This window comes from Salmo salar, chromosome ssa14 (assembly GCF_905237065.1).
Source record: "Salmo salar chromosome ssa14, Ssal_v3.1, whole genome shotgun sequence".
In the NCBI taxonomy this organism is placed as follows: Eukaryota; Metazoa; Chordata; class Actinopteri; order Salmoniformes; family Salmonidae; genus Salmo; species Salmo salar.
This window is the reverse complement of record NC_059455.1, coordinates 73,634,054-73,657,465: the sequence shown is the minus strand read 5'-3', so window position 1 is coordinate 73,657,465 and position 23,412 is coordinate 73,634,054. Positions and strand designations below refer to the sequence as shown.

General features: G+C 43.2%; 1 protein-coding gene across 1 annotated transcript; it reads left to right on the top strand.

Annotated features, from left to right (window-relative positions):
* Positions 1-3,241: 3,241 nt before the first annotated feature.
* On the top strand, positions 3,242-17,200 carry LOC106570273 (uncharacterized). Its single transcript, XM_014142405.2, has 6 exons — positions 3,242-3,814; positions 3,958-4,123; positions 14,862-14,968; positions 15,524-15,679; positions 15,771-15,914; positions 16,162-17,200. Exons 1-6 carry the CDS (start codon positions 3,242-3,244, stop codon positions 16,684-16,686), a joined length of 1,671 nt encoding a protein of 556 aa, XP_013997880.2. The 3' UTR covers positions 16,687-17,200.
* The last annotated feature ends 6,212 nt before the right edge of the window (positions 17,201-23,412 follow it).

Genomic DNA, 23,412 nt, shown 5'->3' with positions numbered 1-23,412 from the left:
GAGCGAGAGACAGAGAGGAGAGAGAGAACGAGAGAGACAGGAAGAGAGAAAGGGAGACAGAAAGATCTTAATCGAGGCATGTTTTGGACAGAGAGAAAGAGGGGGATGGAGACATGGAGAGAGGGGGAGAGAGGAGAGGGGGAAGACAAGGAGACGTGAAGAAAGGGAGAGACATGGAGAGAGAGACAAAGAGGGAGATAGAGAGAGAGAGAGTGAAAGAGAGGCAGAGACAAAACAATTTATGATGTAGAAACACTGAACCAGAGTTGGAGGAAAACTCCACGTCTGGCTCTTAGCAGTGGGACTCAGAGGTGAAGGACTAACGGACAGACAGACAGATGGCCAGACGGATGGAGGGAAATAAAGAAGGACAGAGTTTTTTTCCTTCTTTAAGAAACCCACAGCTCTGGATGTGTGTCCTTCACCCCTCTCCTACAGGACTATGATCAGAACAACATCTCTCCTCCCCTCTCTTTCTCTCTCTCTCTCTCCCTCCACCCCCTCTCTCATTAAAATGCTGTGCCTCAGCTGCTAATTAAAGCCCACTTGAAAGTCCTAAAAGTCAGACTCACATTGATTCAATTTGCATTTCTGAACAGGGAACATTGCCTGAAAAGATTCATAAATGGGCTGAAACTGCCTCTTTCTGCAATGTGCTGTTTAGTTCTTGACTGTTGTAAGATGAAGACAACACCCGTCCCATACTAAATCAGCCTCTCTTTTTCTCTCTCTCTCTTTCTCTTTTGCTCACATGCACGTACGCACGCACGCACACAAACACACACTCATTCATGCACGGCCACATGCACGCACGCACTCACACAATCATGCGCACACATCTACGACGTGGCTCCTCCCTTCATTCATCAATGGAATTCAGCATGTTCAAAAAAAGAAAATTGGCCTTCAAATTTGAAAACACACACACTCTCCTACTACACACATACTCACACTTACTGGCAGACATCCACATTTCTGTGGAACGTGATGGAGGTACAATGGGAAAGAGCGAGAGAGAGAGAGAGAGAGAGAGAGAGAGAGAGAGCAATGATAGAGAGAAAGAGAGAGAGGATAGAGAGACAGAGATAGAGAGAGAGAGAGAGAGAGAGAGAGAGAGAGAGAGAGCAAAGGAGAACGAGAGAGGAAGAGAGAGAGGGAGAGAAAGATAGAGAGAGAAAGATAATGGGAGAGAGAGAGGAAGCAAGAAAGAGAGAGAGAGAGATCTTAAATGAGGCATGTTGGGGATTAAAAAGGCAACGAGAAGAGAAGATTGGCATGAAGACTCAGTGAAGTTGACGTGATGATGATGACTCACTTGGGTGATGGAGTGAGGAGGAGAGGAGGACAGGAGGACAGGAGAGGAGAGGGAGAGGAGAAGAAGAGGAGAGGAGACGAGGAGGAAAGGAGGAGAGAGGAGGAGAGTGATAATAGGTAAGGTGTAGGGCTGTCTGTTGGAGGAGAGATGAGCGGACACGAGTCAGTGCTTCTCTCTCTCTGGGGATGGATAGCTGAGTACAGTATCTGAGCTAACTCACAGGCCTGGATAGCCTGCAGTGGCGTCAAAAATTGGAGGATCAAATTATGTCTTTTAAAAATACATTTTGGATTTTTAAAAGACATAATTTGTGTGTTCCCTTCAAGAAATATACGGCTAATATGTAATACGGTAGTGCACCTCAGTGCACCTCAGTGAGGTGCATGTCTTCAGGACATGGATATGAGTCAGACTGAGAGAGACAGAGCTCCTAACTCCAGACTGCCTGCTCAGAACAACACTGGCATCTAGTGGCTTGGTAATGTATTGAATATGTTAAACAACATCCTTATAGATGGAATGAGCAGCTGTTTCTACGAACAAGAAGAGGATTCTGTGTGCATGTTATTATCATAATAGGTAATGGTCAAGATCCATGGACTTGGGACTAAAGAGACATTCCGGATTTTATTCTGGATCTTTTGGAATGGAACGCGGAGGGTGTCACAGTCATAGAAATAGAATGAATAGAACGGCCAATGCGTGGATTGGCGGCCATTGCGAGTGTACCCATAGGAGCAAAGCAGGAAGCAAAAGCAGGAAGAAAAAGCAGGAAGTTTACCCATCAATATGTACTGTGATTTGTTGATTCAACTCAACAGACATTACAACAACAAAAACATTCTATTGCTTGAGCCACATCAGTTAACATCATTTGAATTAACATTCTACATTACCATGGAAATTATTGCATCACAATACCAGGCAGCCATTGCGAGTGTAATTGCCAGGGTTAAAGGTTCCAAGCCCGTTCTGTTCATTCTATTTCTATGGTCACAGCTCTACCCACAGTGTAGAGTGATTATGTCACAATTAATGAAAAGCTCCTGACTGTCAAATGGAATGTTGAACCAGAGACACCAGGGCCTTCTGGCGGGCTTCCACTACTACAGCCAAGCAACATCAGGAAAGGTAAAGTAGAAACTCAAACTGGGTCGGAAAGGAGACGTTTCCTCTGGGTACAGCTCCTAACCTTAACCATTAGTGTGGAAAATACAAAACTTAGCCAAGATCAGTGTCTAGGGGCAACTCCACCCACACCACAGTGAAACACAGAGATCAGCTCTGTCATCATTTGTTCTCTGTGTCAGTGCTGTTCCGTGGCCATGGCTGATGGGTTTGATTGGTTTCTATTTTGATCATTTATGACTTGATGATTTATAGAAGACCCCCATTAATTTATCCTTTTAACAAACACTTTTTGGCTCCGACTTGTTATTCTGAGACTGGTTCAGACTTGTTATTCTGAGACTGGCTCTGATGTATTATTCTGAGACTGGCTCCGACTTGTTATTCTGAGACTGGCTCCGACTTGTTTTTCTGAGACTGGCTCTGATGTATTATTCTGAGACTGGCTCCGACTTGTTATTCTGAGACTGGCTCCGACTTGTTATTCTGAGACTGGCTCTGACTTGTTATTCTGAGACTGGCAACACTGCCTATGACTTGGGTTGTTTCCAAAATGGCCCCCTATATAAAGCACCACTTTTGGTTTGTTTGCCCTTAAACATACTATAGCCAAACCTTTGTACTTACACAGGTCAAACCTCAAGTTATACCCCTCCCTCCTCCTTCCCTCCTTTCCTCCTCTGCCCTCACTTCCAACAATGATGCGCCTTCGCACCCAAAGGTCAAAGTTCAAGAGGAAAGGACGTGGACTGTTATGAAATCACAGGCAGAGTTTGGGATAGGGTCAGCACTCCAGCGATGGCCAATCAACAGCACTCTAAGCCCAGAATAACCAATCAGAGCACCAGTCAAACCACCGCCACCGCCAGTAACCCCGGCAGCTCAGCCCAGTTAGGCAGACACTGTGCTAGGGTTAGGGATGAGGGCTGGGAGGATGAGGAAGAGGAGGCAGACCAGGAGGCTGACCAAGTACATGGCACCTCCACTTGCTCCCAAACACCCACCTACGACACTGTCAGCCCATATTCTGAGGACCCAGATGTAGTGATAGAGGACGTGGAGTATATTGAGGATGGATGTGACGTAGATGTAGAGCCAGATCCAGACCAGGACAGTCATCACAGGACGGGAGGGGGACAGAGAGGGTCCACAGGGGGCTTTGAGCCAGGGAGAGGTAGGGGACAGAGAGGGGCTGTAGCGGGCTGTTGGAGACCGAGAGATGCCACTGACCATGGGAGGGGCAGGGGACAACATGGGGACAAACCTCCAGCTACCCAGCAGGAGCAGACCCAGAGCCAGAACCAGACCAGGGCTCCAAAAGGAAGACCTCCTACCCAGAACAAGACTGGCAAACTGGGCAAACAAACACAGGTAGAGACCCCTGGATGATGGGGGTGGTGATGGGGATTATGACAATGATGATGAGGACAATTATAATTTTGATGAAATCAATGACAATAGACAAGATAATAACTATAACCATGATGATTGTGATATACATTTGATATTTTCAGACATATGACCTGTGTGTGACCCCACTGGAAGTCAACCCTCTGGGCCTGTCAGGTACGCAGTCCGAGAGTGCCATCAGCAGGCACGAGATCACCAGTGGGGAGCGGTTCTTCTACGGGGCTCACATGGGCAGCGAGACACGCAATGTAGAATTCAAGAGAGGAGGAGGTCAGGGTCATAGGTTATTGGCACCCTCGATAAAGATAAACCAAAAAATGGTATGAAATAAATAATCCAATACTGAGCTATATTGTATGAAGAAAAAGAAAGGGAAATTATATTATTTTATACTCATACAATTGCTCAGAGAAAGAGATTTTTTAAATTTTATCACTAAAAGAAAGGTTTGCCACCACTGTTTTCAGTACTCCGCCACCCAAGATAACGGCACTGAGCCTTTTCTAAAAATGTTTTATGAGATTGGACAACCCATTGGGATGGATCTCAGACCATTCCTCCATGCAGGATCTTTCCAGAAAGCAAAACATTCCGAAAGCAAAACATTCGATTATGTTAGGACAGCACCTAAATAAGAAAAACCACACAGCCATTTTCCAAGCAAGGAGAGCCGTCACAAAAACCAGAAATACAGCTAAAATTAATTACTAACCTTTGATGATCTTCATCAGATGACACTCCCAGGACTCAATGTTACAAAATACATGTATGTTTTGTTCGATAAAGTTCATATTTATATCCATAAACCCCATTTTACATTGGCGCGTGATGTTCAGAAAATGTATTCCCACCAAAACTCCCGGTGAATGAGCACATCAATTTACAAAAATATTCATCATAAACTTACAAAATTTACAACAGTTATGGAAAGAATTATAGATATACTACTCCTTAATGCAACCGCTGTGTCAGATTTTAAAATAGCTTTTCGGCGAAAGCACATTTTTCAATATTCTGAGGACAGAGCTCAGCCATCAAAGCAAGCTATACAGTTACCCGCCAAGTTCTGGAGTCAACTAAACTCAGAATTAGTATTATAAATCTTCCCTTACCTTTGCTGATCTTTGTTGGAATGCACTCCCAGGACCCCCACTTCCACAAGAAATGTTATTTTTGTTCGAAATACTCCATATTTATGTCCAAATACCTCAGTTTTGTTCGCGTGTTCAGATCACTATCCAAAGGCATAACGCGTGAGCGTAAAACAAGAGACAAAAAGTCAAATAGTTCCTCTACGTTCGTAGAAACATGTGAAACGATGTTTACAATCAATCCTTAGGGTCTTTTTTAACATAAAACGTCGATAATATTCCAACCGGACAATAGCGTATTCATTACAGAAGTAAAAGAAGGAGTGACGCGCCAAACGTGCCCGCGCAGTAAACAACTCACTGGTCCCAGGCAGTCCACTGATTGACTGAGCTCTTATTCTCTGCCCAGTAACAGTAGACGAATGAAACAAGTTTCTAAAGGCTGTTGACAGCCAATGGAAGCCTTAGGAAGTGCAAAATGACCCCACAGACACTGTAGTTTGAACAGGGATTAGATAGAAAAACTACAAGTCACTTCCTGGTTGGATTTTTTCTCAGGTTTTTGCCTGCCATATGAGTTCTGTTATACTCACAGACATCATTCAAACAGTTTTAGAAACTTCAGAGTGTTTTCTATCCAACTATACTAATAATATGCATATCTTAGTTTCTGGGAGTGAGTAGCAGGCAGTTTACTCTGGGCACGTCAGTCATCCAAGCGACTCAATACTGCCACCATCCATAAGAAGTTATTAACTTGATCACTCTTTTGTAACGGAGAATTTTCCTGCTGCATCAGGAAATTCAAATGAGCCTCGTGAGTCCCTGTTAAATAGCAGTTCTTCTCTCCATGCAGGGGCAGTCGAGTCATGGGGTTCAGGGCTTGCTATCCAAATGATTTCTCTCTCACTCTCTCAAACGTTCGGTCTAGGTCATATGGTTAGTGCTATCTGGAATCCTTGGGGCGTCCCTACCATAAACTCTAACCATTAACCTTACCTATCCCCAACCCTAACCTAAACCCTTAGCTTAGCCAAGTTAAATAAAGGTTACATTTACATTTTTAAATGAACCGCTTTAAATGTTAACTTCACTGGGGGGTAGGAACGTCCCAAGGATTCCAGATAGCATGGACCTATGTCCTATTACTGCAATATTCAAATGCATAAAAAAGTATCTGAAATGCAGCCATACACCGCTGTTTACATATTGGTCTCCAATAGGCTACGACATACAAGTGTCAAGTGTATGTTAAGATAAAAAATGAAGTTCCAACGTGGCCTGGGGTGGTCTAGCAGTTAGGCCCATTGTCTTCAGCGTGGCTGAGCACATATAGACCTACTGTGTAGGCATGGTTTTTATTCCAGACCACGCCGTTCTGACACAAATAACTAATTTGACTTGATTTATTTACACATTTCAAGTATGGAGAGTCCAGAGTTATTTTATCCCCAGACTTGATAAGAAATGACAATGTCAGATACTTTTGGATAACATAAATAGGAAGCAAATAAAATAATAACTATAGGTTACACCGACATTCGTTTCCATTCATACAAAGTGTCATTATAAGGGAGTGTTCGAAATGTACACAATTGATACATGCTTTTTCAATTTCAGTCAGGGGGAGGGTTTAGTATTTTTTATTTAGTCCAGGGGGGTGGGGTCATTTAATTTGTAAACAAATAAATGCCATATTGCTCAGTGTTTGAAAATTAGTTGCTTATTATATCTCGATGTGTGCTCGATGCTGCCCCTCATTCCTGATTCTCTTCTGGGCGTGCAGTATCAATTGTGCCTAGTCTCAATCAAACGATCCTGTAATGGTCTGGGTGTAGCTGGTGCAGAGGAGTCAGGCGCAGGACAGCAGAGATGAGTAACACAAGTAACTTTACTCAAATATTCCAATAACATGTCGTAATACCGAGCCCACAATAACGGACCGAACATACATAAAACAATCACGCACAAAAACCATGGGGAAAACAGAGGGTTAAATAATGAACATGTAATTGGGGAATTGAAACCAGGTGTGTAAAACAAAGACTAAATAAATGGAAAATGAAAAGTGGATCGGCGATGGCTAGAAGGCCGGTGACGTCGACCGCCGAACGCCGCCCGAACAAAGAGAGGGACCGACAGATCCATAGCCTGTACAATTGGCCATAGGCCTAGGCTATACGAGGAGCATGGTCAGAGATGCAAAGGGCAAAGTTATATTTGTAAGGAAATGTTCTTCCTTCCTGAGTTTTTGCGCTGTTGGGATGGTGTAAAACTAGGCTATACTGTATTACACACTGCAATTGATAAGCTATCCCAATCATGAGCCCTGCTTTTGTTGATGTAAGCCTCTTGTGCTGCCTAACCAATGGCTGTGCTGTGTACGGTGGCACTTCAGAAGGCGAGTCAAAGGGTTCTTTCAAAAATACTTGCAATATCTGTGCTCGCTGACTAGGCCTACTGATTTCCTGTTCAGTTTGAGAGGGAGAGCGTGAAGATGAGAAAGAAGACTGGAGCTAATTTTGCTACTGCTATTATTGATTTGAATAAAAACAATATGTTTTGTTGCCAATAATGAAGCTATTTATAAGGTTATTAACTTCACAATAAGCCATATTCAAGTAATTTACATAACTTACATTACTATGAAGCGGCAGCCGCGGAAATAGACAGCGCCTGAGTGCTGAAAGGCTAATTCGAGAAGGCCTAATTGATTTAGAGTCTTCATTTTAAATTGATTTTAGGCTACTAACAACAAGAGGGCTTTGTGTTGGAGCCTATCTTTTCCTATTAAGAAAAAATAGATAGGCCTACAACCTGTAAAATGATAGGCCTACAACCTGAAACAACCTGTAAAATGCTGTGGAAAGACGTGACTCCGATACATATGGGATATATATTTGGTTTGTCTCTATGACATTCAGAGGCTGCGCTACAACCTTTAGCCTATAGCCGAGGAGACAGAAAAAGAATGTCTGATTCTGTCACTATCAATTGATGTTCAACATATCAACAGGCTATTAAACTACATACTAACTCTAAGTCAGTCAGGAGGAAGCCAGGTAGCCTAAGAAGGAATGAAAATTAATTATTTAGGCTATATTATTATTATTATTTCAAGGCTATAAGCTGTCATTTAAGATATAAATTGTGAAACATTTGTGACACGCAACAGAACTCAGCATTTCAATAACAACAACAGCACTTCAACAACATGCCTATAAGTTTCGCATTTAGAATGTATAAAATGAAATGTAAAAAAAGTATTTATTAGAATTAAATTATAATGAAACGAAAAATTACTTATTAGGCTATAAAGTCATTCTACAATACCTTTGAATTCACTTTTAGAAACACGTTTGGTCAGTCTTTGGCTTGAGGATCATGCAGTGATCTATGCATGCCTATTTTATTAATTTAACGTAGCAGATGATCTAATGCCCTAATCACAATCAACACAAATCAATTTGGTAAGAACAGTATCACTGAATAAACTACAATATTTTTTTTTTAAATGATAGTTTCCCAAATGAAAAAAATGCATATAGGCCTACCTGATGATATGTGGCTGCTGTGTTAAAAAACAAATGGCTTTTTCTTGAATTCATTGATGATCAGATACTTCAGTTGTAACTGGTTCTTAGCACGTTTCCAAACTTAGACTATTCTCTTTTTTAGCAATAGCCTGTAGAGAAATCAAAACGTGCGTGGTGCTGCAGCATGCGCTCATTCGCTGTCAGGCTCTATTGTGGTATTAAAAAAGATTCTGCATGTCTCCAGTATTGTAAAATAATGTAGAATCGCATGAAATGCATTTATAAAAGGCCGTTTTTTTCTCAGTCCGCAAATAAGATAATAGATTCAGGCAGAAGGACAACTATCTCTGCCGCACTCCACCAATCAGGCCCTTATGGTAGAGTGGACAGACGGAAGCCACTCCTCAGTAAAAGGCACATGACAGAAAACTTGGAGTTTACATAAAGGGGGTACCTAAAGGACTTTCAGACCATGAGAAACAAGATTCTCTGGTCTGATGAAAACAAGATTGAACACTTTGTCCGAATGCCAAGCATCACGTCTGGAGGAAACCTTGCATCATCCCTATGAAGCATGGTGGTGGCAGCATCCTGCTGTGGGGATGTTTTTCAGCGGCAGGGACTGGGAGACTAGTCAGGATCAAGAGAAAGATAAACGGAGCAAAGTACAGAGAGATCCTTGATGAAAACCTGCTCCAGAGCACTCAGGACCTCAGACTGGGACAAAGGTTCACCTTCTAACAGGACAACGACCCTAAGCACACAGCCAAGACAACGCAGGAGTGGCTTCGGGACAAGTCTCTGAATGTCCTTGAGTGGCCCAGCCAGTGCCCGGACTTAAACCCGATCAAACGTCTCTTGAGAGACCTGGAAATAGCTGTGCAGCGATGCTCCCCATCCAACCTGACAGAGCTTGATAGGATCTGCAGAGAAGAATGGGAGAAACTCCCGAAATACAGGTGTGAAAAGCTTGTAGTGTCAAACCTAATAACACGGAACCCAAACCGGCTGCGTGCGTGCGCCATCGTGCGCCATCGTGCATAAATGTATTTTGTCCCCCCACACCAAACGCGATCACGACACGCAGATTAAAATATCAAAACAAACTCTGAACCAATTATATAAATTTGGGGACAGGTCGAAAAGAATTAAACATTTATGGAAATTTAGCTAACTAGCTTGCACAATGCTCGCGCATGCAACGTGAGCGGTGTAGTCAGCCTGTAAGACTCAAGGCTGTAATCTCTACCAAAGGTGCTTCAAAAAGTACTCAGTCTCATAGCAAAGGTTCTGAATATTTATGTAAATTAGGTATTTCTGTTTTTTATTTGTAATAAATTTGCTAACATTTCTAAAAACCTGTTTTTGGTTTGTCATTATGGGGTATTGTGTGTAGATTTTAGACTAAGGCTGTAATGTAACAAAATGTGGAAAAAGTCAAGGGGTCTGAATACTTTCCGAATGCACTGTATAGTTTATGGAATGCTTGTCAATTAGATAAATATTCCTTAGTCGGTTATAAAAATACTAAGTTGTTGCGATTACAATACCAATCAGAGGGTGAACATATCTCGAAGACACAGGAGGCTGCAGAGGGGAGGACGGCTCATGATAATGACTGGAATGGAGTGAATGGAATGTTATCAAACACATGGAAATAATGTGTTTGAGTTCGATTACCATTACATAGTTCCGTTCCAGCCATTACCATGAGCCCGTCCTCCCCAATTAAGGTGCCAACAACCTCCTATGCTTGAAGACTTTGGTTGCAAGAAGGACTAAAAGACAATTTATGCTTGATCCGAGGCCAAATTGAGCTCTGTACTGCATCGCCGTGTGCCTCCAAGATTTTGTAACAATGCGGAGGGCTCCGTATAGCTCCGAAATGGACATGACTGGTTGACGGTAGATGGGAGCAGGAGGTCCTGTATAAACACAAACTCACTTCCTTGACATCTTCCTTCACATCAGTTCTGCACTGCTCTGCGAAGCGCAATAAGTCCCAGGACCGAGTTTGGGAAACCCTGTTTAAGGGAGCGGTAATGATGTGACCAATAATGGTTGCAATTGAGATCAGCTGTGCAGGTGAATGTAGCGCATATTGATTGATGGTTTAACTAGACATCAGCTGGTGACAATCTAGTGCTCTATAATCTATTTATTTGATTATATTCCAATAAACTACATTCTGTAGGCTACCCCTTAGCCCATGTGTCAAACTCATTCCAGTGTCTGAGTGTTTTTGCTTCACCCTTGTACTTGATTGATTAATTAGGGTCACTAATTAGTAACGAACTCCCCTCACCTGGTTGTCTAGGTCTTAATTGAAAGGAAAAAACAAAAACCCGCAGACACTCGGCCCTCCGTGGAATGAGTTTGACACCCCTGCCTTACTGCAGCATTTCCCAAACTCGATCGTGGGGACCCCAAGGGGTGCACGTTTTGTTTTTTGCCCTAACACTACACAGCTAATTGAAATCATCAAAGCTTGATGATTAATTGATTATTTTAATAAGTTGCGTCGTGCTAGGGCAAAAAAACAAACGTGCACCCCTTCGAGTCCCGAGGACCGAGTTTGGGAATTGCTGGCTACTATGTTTCCCTGGCTTAGTTGATTTGGGCCATCAGTGGATTGACTGATGTAGGCCTACTGTAGAACTATAAGCTTTCCTCCAGTGTGGATGCTCGTCCACGTTTTATAGTTAGGCTATGTATAATTAGTCAATATAGTTCTGGTCTTTGGTGTGGATTGAAAGCCTGTGTTGTGTGGCTTTGATATTTCATTTCGTAAAGAGGTTTATGCATTTGAGCCTACCAAAAGACAATTTCATTGAGCTGACACCCTTTTCTTTTATGTATAAATTATCAGACTATTTGTTTTACGTCACAAAATAAATGCAATGAACTTGTTGGACTAATTTAGGCGCAGGCTGGTCACTATATCTGTTGACCCGACATTCAGGGCAGGTGGGCCAGAGCCCCACTTGTTTTGAGCCCCACCTGTTTAGCTAAAAATACAATTAAAATAACGGGCCTGTTTTGCATGTTATTTTGGTATTCATTTGTGTTACATATCAGTTTGCAAACAATGTCAAAAAAAAAAAAAAAATCCTTGAGTTAATAAAGCCGCATACTCTCTTTCTTGAGTAAGGCAACTCCAAAATGCAGGTGTTTCAGAGTAGCTCAGTGCTTTCTGTGGTGGAAGGGCAGCCAGCAAAAGCACACTGGCAATTTTCTCTAGTTGTGCTGTAATTGGCTCAGTCTTCTGTCACTCACGGGGACACTACGTCACCGCAGAATCTACAGGGAGAGCCTGGCAGTTCAAGACCCCTTGGGTGCTTCCATAGATTTACATCAGAATTCAAGAAGGCTCAAGGTCATTGGCTACAGATATAACGTGATTTGACGTAATTTTGTCTACCATAGCTTTGATTGGACTGATCATGTTAACGACTTACTTTCAAAATCTTAGCTAGCTAGCTAGGCAAGTAGTCATCATCATGAATCATGTCGACACTCTACTGGAAAATCCCTTTCAATTCTTGTTATATGAAGATAAATTATAGATAAAACGTATCAGTGCTCCTCGGCCATTGCACATAAACATTACACAACAGGTCGGAAAGCTTAAATTCAACAGAGTGGTTTGGAAGAAATCGGTGGCTAACTGCAAGCATTGCAAAGCAATCATTATTTTGCTTCCCCTGCCTGCTATTCGATGATGAGGGTGTGTGGTCCAAGTCTGGGTTTAAGGATTTAAAAAATCTGTCTGAAAGGGTCTCTTTTCCAAGTTTAAAATTATAAACATTCACACACAACACCATGGGACGGAAAAGGTTGAATACATTGGCCGTGCTGTCAATCGAGCATGATTTATGCAGCGTTCAAAACAACTAGGAATTTAAAACGGGGAAATCTCAGACTTCAGTGCCTTCAAGATAACTGGGAACACGGAAAAATACGAGCTCCGACTGGGAAAATACGTTTTGAATGGTCATCCAACTTGGAATTCCAAGTCGGAAACTTGGGCCTCTTTCTAGAGCTCTGACTCTCCTACCTGAAAATTACTGACGTCATGATTCAACCAGTTTTTTCCCCGAGTTCCCAGTTGTCTTGAAGCACCATTAATCCAGAGAATGGCAGACTTTGAAGACAAAGTTTGCCCACAAGAAGGACCGCAGCACAACCTTCCTGTTCAAGTGAGCACATCACAACAACTGTGAGTCCAAAAATGTGTCTTGTATGCATTGGTGGAAAAAGTAGATACCTTAATAGAAAGTTACTCAAGTCAAAATGAAAGTTACCCAGTAAAATACTATCTGTGTAAAAGTCTAAAAGTATTTGGTTCTAAATATATTTAAGTATGAAAAGTAAATGTAATTGATCAAATATACTTAAGTATCAAAAGTGAAAGTAAAAGTACAAATAATTTCAAATTCTTTATATAAAGCATTTATTAACATTTCTTTGTGTAGCCTATGCAGCATTACTAGTTAGTTATTGTTTATGACCCTCTCATGATAAATATTTACTTTTGGGGATTACTTAGATTACATTTTCGATTACATTTAGTTACATTTAACTGGTTTTAACAATGCTGAGGTAAACACTAAGAATAATATGAATACTGATTAACATGGCTGCATCGTTTTTTATTATTTTGTTTTAAGCCTTACCCAAACCAAACCTTAACTTTAACCACTCAGAATGAACGTCTAAACTGTTAACCTTTCTGTTTTAACCCTGTAACCACTCGGAATTAACCCTGTAGCGGAATTAACGCTGTAGCCACACAGAATTAATGTGTAAAAAATAGACTGTCATCCATGAGTCAAAGGGCAGTGGGCTGGATTCAAACTCATGTCAGGGTCAGTGGCTGTAACCACTGGACCACACAGGCACAAAGGAAACTAGTAATTTATTCTGCCTATTGCTTGCCTTCAACATAATAAAACAATTGATAAAAAAAAATACGATTTTCCCTAACAAAAAATAAATTTACCCCCTACAAATGTCAATTCATTATAATCCAGATAAGAATTCACACGAGACGCGCTGTAGCCTACACGTAGCCTACATAAGGTACAATGTTGGTGCCGCTTCCAGCTGCCCCCTGGTGTCAATTCTAAATATTTGATCAGATATTCAAATCCTCCTGCTGCAGGATTATTTTCCTCCTGTGATGAAAGGTGTCAAATTAAGAGCTGACATTTGTAACAATTTCTTTGTGGATTTTGATGTGTGCTTGTGGTTACTGTCTTGCTGGAAGATCCACTTGCGGACAAGATTCAGCTTCCTAGCTTCCTGGCAGAGGCAACTGGGTTTTTTGCTAAAATGTCCTGGTAATTGGTAAAGTTCATGATGCCGTTGACCTTAACAAGGCAAGTGCCCCAGGACCAGTGAAAGCAAAATAGCCCCATAACATCAAAGATCCACCACCATATTTTACAGTAGGTATGAGGTTATTTTCTGCATATGCATCCTTCTTTCGACACCAAACTCACCATTGGTGTGCGTGGCCAAAAAGCTACATTTTTACATCATCTGATCATAGCACCGGTTCCAATCCAAGTGCCAATGCCGTTTAGCAAACTCCAGGCATTGTTGGTTGCTCTCAATAATTACCTTTTTCTGGCAACCCTTCCAAACAGTCTATTGGCATGGAGGTGGCTTCTAATTGTAGATTTGGAGACCCGAAGATGCGACGAAGTTCTGTAATTCTTCAACTATAGCCCTTAGACTTTTGTTAGCCTCCCAAACTATCTTCCTCAATGTGCGTGGGACAAGATACACATACGTCCAATACCAGGCAAGTTTACCACTGTTCCATTGGTTTTAAAGTCCTTATAGTTGTTGCACTAATAGTGGTAAGTGGTATATTTAGTACTTTCTTGGCAATTTTTTGTACCCATTGCCTGTCTTTTATCATTTGTGAGTTCTTTGCATTTACCATGGTGATGGATGACAAAGGGATTTGACATGCGTGTTAACTAACTTTTATACCCCAGTGAAACAGGAGGCCATAGAAGGCCACAATACAGTTCCTTAAACTGAGATTCACTTCAAAAAGAAGAATGTGAATGCAGATTTATTTTTGTTTTTATTTAAAATGTATCTTAAGGGGTGACAATAATTTTGACACCTATCTTTGAGAAAAAAAAGTATTACTTGTTAAACAAAATGTATTTCTCTGAGCAAATGTATTAGTATGAAATAATATAATAAAAAAATATATATAATTTATTTTATAGAGTCTAATTTGCTCATCTTTATCAAGTGTGGCAATAATTCTGGACCTGACTGTATTTACCATCGTAATACAGAAAAGGAAACAATACATTAACAGTAGAAAATAAACTTCCCATCCACTCCATCCTCCAGGAGAGTACCTGCGCTCGTCGTTCCGTGCCCACCTGCGCCGCTACGCCTGTGCCTTCCTGAACAGTGGAGGGGGCAGCCTGCTGGCGGGGGTGGATGACGACGGGGTGGTGAGTAGGACATTAAATTAATACACGAAGACTCCTTAACAGGTAATCAAATTGCTACCCGGACTATTTGCAATGTGTCCCGCCATCGCCCTCTTTTACGCTGCTGCTACTCTCTGTTTATCATGTATGCATAGTTACTTTAACTATACCTACACGTACAGTACATATTTCCTCAATTAGCCCGACTAACCAGCGCCCCCGCACATTGACTCTGTACCGGTACCACCTGTATATAGCCTTGCTACTGTTATTTTCACTGTCATTTTACTCTCTTTTTTTTTTTTCTTTACTTATCTATTGTTTACCTAATACCTATTTTTTACTTAAAAATTGCACTGTTGGTTAGGGCTTGTAAGTAAGCATTTCACTGTAAGGTCTACACCGGTTGTATTCGGCGCACATGACAAATAAACTTTGATTTGATTTGAAGAATGGATTGAATCAAATGTCATTGAATATAATAGCTTGATAAACAAATCAAAACAGAATGTAATAAAGCTGTATCGATTTGATTAAAAACATAACCATCAAATGGATCACTTCCATCCGTCCTAGGTGAGGGGTCTACGCTGTGACCACAGACAGGAGGACCAGGCACGGCTGCTGGTGGACTCTATCCTAAAGGGCTTCCACCCTACCCTGTTACCACACTCCTACACCCTGGCCTTCCTCCCAGTGGTCAGACTGGGGCCCGAGAGCCAGAATCTGAAGGTGCTGTCTGTCTCCCTATCTGCCTGTCTGGTACTCTGGTCACTATCCTGTCAGTCAGTCTCTTACCCAGTCTCTATTATTCCACCTCCAGGTGCTGCGCCTCACCCTGCGGCCCCCCCCAGCCCTCACCCAGCAGGGCCTTTACCAGACCGACCAGGGAGAGGTGTTCCTCAGGAGGGATGGCAGTGTGGAGGGACCGCTGTCTGCTAGCGCCATCCAGGAGTGGGCCAGGCAGGTATGTAGATATTAAGACCCATTAAATAGTTATTTTATGACGGGGTCATTGTGGAGGCATATTAGGTAGTTGATACACAGGAGATTAGGAAACTTCTATCAGATGACTTACAGAAGAAGTGTGACAAGTAGTCTTATTTTATCTTAGCACTGGATTATTTTATTTTAGCTTAGTTTAGCTATAAATTGTGGTAGTCTAGAATTCATTCAGCTAGCAGGTGACGGCCTGTCTCTCTGTCTCCCCCTAGAGGTGGAGTGGGGAGGTGAGTCGTCTGCAGCACCGTGTGGAGGTCCTTCTGTCTGAGCAGCGACTGCTTCTGCAGGATATACGCCAGCAGAGCCAGGCCATCGCTGCCCTGCAGAGTGCACAGACTCAGGCTCCGTCACAGGCACAGGGATATACACAGGCTCCAACACAGGCTCCAACACAGGCTCCAACACAGACACACTTACATGTACACACACACACCCAGGCACATGTGAAGACACCAACAACTGAGAGCCTTGGGGACAGGCTGATGCAGATTTTAGGGAAGGCAGGGCGAGCGACACCACTAAACCGAGAAGTCCCTTCAGTCACCCCAGCAACACCCAGCTCAGCTCTGCCGCTGGTACCCTTCATGGCCCCTGATCTGGACTTGCTCCGGGAATCTCCAGGCAGGGCCCATCTCTGCCCATCTCTGTCCCCAGGGCACAACCAAGGCCCTGGACCCCCACACTGCCCTCAGTGCCAATGTACAGAGTGCAGATCAAACATCTGCAGACTGATGTGAATGAATGGCCAGGTTCAACTTCCAACCTTCTGAATGTCGATAGATATAATCCACCCTTCCACTGAAATACAACCCATCTCCCTCAGTCACTGACTAATGTGTTAAGTTTTCTCTCTGGAAGCTAAAACATATCTCTAGTACCTCCAACACACCAACGAGATGAGCAGTAGGCATTACAGTGCTGCCTTGTCTGCATTATGCTGCAGTGTTAGACCACATACACCAGGTGGCAGCAGAGACCAAGCCCTCCCTCTCGGTCATCACTAGTTACCACAGCCGCAAAGTCATAACCCCACCTATTTCTATCATTTATCTTCTTAAAATTTGATTTTAATCCTAACCTTAACCCTTAACCACACTGCAAACTTTATGCCTAACCCTAATCTTAAATGAAGACAAAAAAGCATATTTTTGTTTTCATGAATTAGGAAACATACAATCTTTACTTTGTGGCTGTGCTATCTAGTGGAAACCCTCCCTCTCTCCATTCTCTCTGTTGTCATTTGGAGGTAATGCCCACTCATTAATGTGATAAAGGGTCTGAGGATGAGTCATGAAGAGGGGGTGGGAGAAATTAAACTGTGGAAAGATGAGTGGTGGGAAGGGGAGAGTTCCAACAGAGGAGAGATGAGGGGTGGGAAGGGGAGAATTCAAACAGAGGAGAGATGATTGGTGGGAAGGGGAGAATTCAAACAGAGGAGAGATGAGGGGTGGGAAGGGGAGAATTCAAACAGAGGAGAGATGAGTGGTGGGAAGGGGAGAATTCAAACAGAGGAGAGATGAGTGGTGGGAAGGGGAGAATTCAAACAGGAGAGATGAGGGGTGGGAAGGGGAGAATTCAAACAGGAGAGATGAGGGGTGGGAAGGGGAGAATTCAAACAGAGGAGAGATGAGGGGTGGGAAGGGGAGAATTCAAACAGAGGAGAGATGAGGGGTGGGAAAGGGGAGAATTCAAACAGAGGAGAGATGAGGAGAGATGAGGGGTGGGAAGGGGAGAATTCAAACAGGAGAGATGAGGGGTGGGAAGGGGAGAATTCAAACAGAGGAGAGATGAGGGGTGGGAAGGGGAGAATTCAAACAGAGGAGAGATCAGGGGTGGGAAGGGGAGAATTCAAACAGAGGAGAGATGTGGGGTGGGAAGGGGAGAATTCAAACAGAGGAGAGATGAGGGGTGGGAAGGGGAGAATTCAAACAGAGGAGAGATGAGGGGTGGGAAGGGGAGAATTCAAACAGGAGAGATGAGGGGTGGGAAGGGGAGAATTCAAACAGAGGAGAGATGAGGAGAGATGAGGGGTGGGAAGGGGAGAATTCAAACAGGAGAGATGAGGGGTGGGAAGGGGAGAATTCAAACAGAGGAGAGATGAGGGGTGGGAAGGGGAGAATTCAAACAGAGGAGAGATGAGGGGTGGGAAGGGGAGAATTCAAACAGGAGAGATGAGGGGTGGGAAGGGGAGAATTCAAACAGAGGAGAGATGAGGAGAGATGAGGGGTGGGAAGGGGAGAATTCAAACAGGAGAGATGAGGGGTGGGAAGGGGAGAATTCAAACAGAGGAGAGATCAGGGGTGGGAAGGGGAGAATTCAAACAGAGGAGAGATGAGGGGTGGGAAGGGGAGAATTCAAACAGAGGAGAGATGAGGGGTGGGAAGGGGAGGATTCAAACAGAGGAGAGATGAGTGGTGGGAAGGGGAGAATTCAAACAGAGGAGAGATGAGTGGTGGGAAGGGGAGAATTCAAACAGAGGAGAGATGAGGGGTGGGAAGGGGAGAATTCAAACAGGAGAGATGAGGGGTGGGAAGGGGAGAATTCAAACAGAGGAGAGATGAGGGGTGGGAAGGGGAGAATTCAAACAGGAGAGATGAGTGGTGGGAAGGGGAGAATTCAAACAGAGGAGAGATGAGGAGAGATGAGGGGTGGGAAGGGGAGAATTCAAACAGGAGAGATGAGGGGTGGGAAGGGGAGAATTCAAACAGAGGAGAGATGAGTGGTGGGAAGGGGAGAATTCAAACAGAGGAGAGATGAGGGGTGGGAAGGGGAGAATTCAAACAGAGGAGAGATGAGGGGTGGGAAGGGGAGAATTCAAACAGGAGAGATGAGGGGTGGGAAGGGGAGAATTCAAACAGAGGAGAGATGAGTGGTGGGAAGGGGAGAATTCAAACAGAGGAGAGATGAGGGGTGGGAAGGGGAGAATTCAAACAGAGGAGAGATGAGTGGTGGGAAGGGGAGAATTGAAATGAGAAGGGGCGTGGAGGCTGCTTACATTACATGTTTTTTCTCATATTGCTAGGAGTCTGCCTGTCTGTATCTGCCATAAAAATGAAAAAACGTATCTGTCTTTGGACTGCTGCTATAGCCTGCCTGTTTGTCTCCCCGTCTGCCCACTGTCTTTCCCTATAACTGCTCCGTTCAAGGTTTAGAATCCATTCAAGTCATGTCATTTTTAGATTTAACCAATAGATTATCCCAACAGTATCTATCTTCTCAAATGTAAAACAGAGCTCACTGTCTGCTTCCTGTTATGGTTCAAAGTTTCATGTCACATATCCTGTTCTGTTCTCCTTTTCTGCCCCACTAAAAACATCTGCACTGTTTTTCATCTAACACTGTCTGTTACTGTGGTCATCCACAGACCCACTTGGAACCTACTTGTGCCTCACAATTTAGACTCCCCCACTCGATTTCTTTCTTTCTCTCCTATTTTATGTGTGTGTATTCAGACCCCTTGACTTTTTCCACATTTTGTTACGTTACAGCCATATTCTAAAATTGATTAAATTGTTTTTTTTCTCCTAGTCAATGTACCGCAATTCCCCATAATGACAACGCAAAAACAGTTTATTAGAAATGTTTGGAGAAAAAAAAAAAAAGGTTTACATAAGGTGATGGCCACTCCAATACCTTGACTTTGTTGTCCTTAAGCCATTTTGCCACAACTTTGGAAGTATGCTTGGGGTCATTGTCCATTTGGAAGACCCAATTGTGACCAAGCTTTAACTTCCTGACTGATGTCTTGAAATGTTGCTTCAATGTATCCACATAATTTTCCATCCTCATGATTCCATCTATTTTGTGAAGTGCACCAGTCCCTCCTGCAGCAAAGCACCCCCACAACATGATGCTGCCACCCCCGTGCTTCACGGTTGGGATGGTGTTCTTCGGCTTGCAAACATACCGCTTTTTCCTCCAAACATAACGATGGTCATTATGGCCAAACAGCTCTATTTTGTTTCATCAGACCAGAGGACATTTCTCCAAAAGTACGATCTTTGTCCCCATGTACAGTTGCAAACCGTAGTCTGGCTTTTTTTATGGCGGTTTTGGAGCAGTGGCTTCTTCCTTGCTGAGCGGCCTTTCAGGTTAAGTCGTTATAGGACTCGTTTTACTGTGGATATAGATACTTTGTACCTGTTTCCTCCAGCATCTTCACAAGGTCCTTTGCTGTTGTTCTGGGATTGATTTGAGGTCTTGGCTGATTTCTTTTGATTTTCCCATGATGTCAAGCAAAGAGGCACTGAGTTTGAAGGTAGGCCTTGAAATACATCCACAAGTACACCTCCAATTGACTCAAATGATGTCAATAAGCCTATCAGAAGCTTCTAAAGCCATGACATAATTTTTTGGAATTTTCCAAGCTGTTTAAAGGCACAGTCAACTTAGTGTATGTAAACCTCTAGCCCACTGGAATTGTGATACAGTGAATTATAAGTGAAATAATCTGTCTGTAAACAATTGTTGGGAAAATGACTTGTTTCATTCACAAAGTAGATGTCCTAACCAACTTGCCAAAACTATAGTTTGTTAACAAGAAATTTGTGGAGTGGTTGAAAAACAAGTTTTAATGATTCCAACCTAAGTGTATGTAAACTTCTGACTTCAACTGTATATAGACAGGTGTGTGCCTTTCCAAATCATGTCCAATCAATTGAATTTACCACAGGTGGACTCCAATCAAGTTGTGGAAGCATCTCAAGGATGATCAATGGAAACAGGATGCACCTGAGCTTAATTTCGAGTTTCATAGCCAAGGGTCAGCATACTTGGCTATGAAGTTTTTGCTCATTATGGGCTATTGTATGTAGATTGATTAGGGATTTTTTTTTAAATCCATTTTAGAATAAGGCTGTAAAGCAACAAAATGTGGAACAAGTCAAGAGGTCTGAATACTTTCCGAATGCGTGTGTGTATTTGTGTGTGTGCGTGTGCGTATGTGAGTTTTTACGTGTCTACTGACCAGCATGTTTGTCTGTCTGGGGCTGAGTCATATTACTGTGTAAACCGCTTAAACTCTAACCCACGTACATGCATGTTGTCATTAAAGGGGAATGCTTTTGGCAGGGATCAGACTTTACGAGGCATAACCAATGCAGTACGTAGAGACCATAGTGTTTCCAGTGTATGTGAGTGGTGCACATGTGTTTCCGTGTGTGAATACAGTGGGCCTTTGGGCCATGGGTGTGTGTGTGTTTGTTGTGTACACTGTTGCCACATCCTCACATAGCAAGGCTCTTGAAATCTTAACTTCTGATGTGGCCAGACACACAAACACACACACACACAGAAAATAGGAGAAAAAAGAGGACAGAGTGGGAGAAAGAGAGAGAGAGACAGAGAGAGAATGAGAGTGAGGGAGTTCATATTTTGAGGCGTACGTAGGTTCCCAGTGGGTCTGTTCCTCTCACCAGAGGAGTGAATTTGCATGGCTGAGTCAGCATATGCACTTGCACCACACGGAGACACTGCTCAGAAAACCCCCCTTTTCCATTGGCTGGGGGTGACTCATCGTTAGGCTGCGCGGGTGTTTTACAGTGCTCTATCTGCAGTTCATTGAGTGTACATTATGATGCTATGTGTGTGTCTCTTGGGAAGCCTGTCCCAGAGATTGGTAGTGTAGTGTGAATAGGAGGCAGGAATCTCATGGGTGCTCTTTCACAAGGAATTCATCAAGGACAGCTAACCATGATGCTGTAGACGTTGATTCAGAAGGCTTTCTTTGGCCATCCTAAGTTCATTCTTGTTCTCTACCATTGCCATTAATTTAATGTACATACTATTACAGACAGTATTGAAACCCATCCTCAATTTGTCATCTTACCAAAAATACAATAGTCTAGGCTAGATCTTGATAAACACCGAAATGACAGCACCCGTGTTGTTTTGCTTTTCAGTGATAAGTCGGCAGCCATTGCTGCTCAGTCGACCATTTCTTATGATCACATCATCACGCAAATCCCTACAGATAAGCAATTGTTCTCAATAGCCTCCTCAGACTCATTTACTTTGTTCCACCTGTCCATGTAAAATCTATCTACATTGTAATTAATTGGTTACCATGCCTGTAAAGAGATCATTGATATTAACTATGTGGTATAAGATACAAGTTTCAAGTTTTTAATGTCACATGCACAAGTACAGTGAAATGCCTTTCTTGCATACAAAATAGCTGTTGGTAGAGTGGGGTTGTGCTGACAGTGTGATGGCCCACATGGTTGTTTGTCCGCTTATGTGACGTTCAAGAGAAAGATGTTAGTAACTGCTGCACACACAAACACACACACTGCTGCATTCCAATCTAATCAAAATGACAACGTGGCCTTGGAGAAGAACAGACAGTGGTATTTGAAGACCGCCATTCAGTTTAACAGGGGGCTTCTTTTCTTCTCGCTTTCTTTCTCACTCTAGCCGAGCCCAACCGTGCCTTGAGCCGGCCTGCCTGGGGCCTGCCTGCCTGGGGCCTGCCTGCCTGGAGCCTGCCTGCCAGGGGCCTGCCTGCCTTGAGCCTGCCTGGGGCCTGCCTGCCTGGGGCCTGCCTGCCTGGGGCCTGCCTGCCTGGGGCCTGCCTGCCTGCCTGAGGCCTGCCTGCCTGAGGCCTGTGTGTGTGTGTGTGTGTGTGTGTGTGTGTGTGTGTGTGTGTGTGTGTGTGTGTGTGTGTGTGTGTGTGTGTGTGTGTGTGTGTGTGTGTGTGTGTGTGTGTGTGTGTGTGTGTGTGTGTGTGTGTGTGTGTGTGTGTGTGTGTGTGTGTGTGATGTAAAACAAGACTCTCAGGAAGACAATGAGGCCCTCTGACTGCTACTATGTCACTCTGTCTCCATTCTGAAAAACACTTCTTCATGCCAACTCGATAACAGGGTTTTTGATCCCTACTCGAATCCTCAAAAGAGAGAGTACTTGGAGATGTGACTGAAGGATCTTCCAGTTCAGTTCCTATATTGACTAAATCAATTGGAATTGACCCCAACCCTGGAAGTGGATGTTGGTTAAGGCTACCACCTTGCACACCCATGTCCTAGAAAGGAGTTATTAGTCTTATTTGTGTCAGTGCTGTTGGCCAATGAGCTATACAAAAAAAGGAAAACAAGACCAATACATCACTGATGTCTAGCATCCACACCTACCATGTCTGGAGACTCCGCCTATCAGCCTGTCACTGATCAGACAAAGGCTAGTGACACACAGTCAGCATGGCTGGCTCAACCCTGGACAACACTGACTCAACAGTGAGTCAGTTACATATGTCTAATTACTTATTTTACACTGGATACGTTTTCATTTGGGATGGTTGAAGGGTGGGTTGGTGGTCGAAAGAAAATAAAAGCGTCTGGATAAATGTGGTTCAATTCAGTAAGTGACCTGAATTTCCAATTCCATATGTCCTCATTGAAAAGCAGAGGTAGAGAGACAGATTGACACAGACATACAGAGATAGAGAGAGACACAAACAGACAGACACA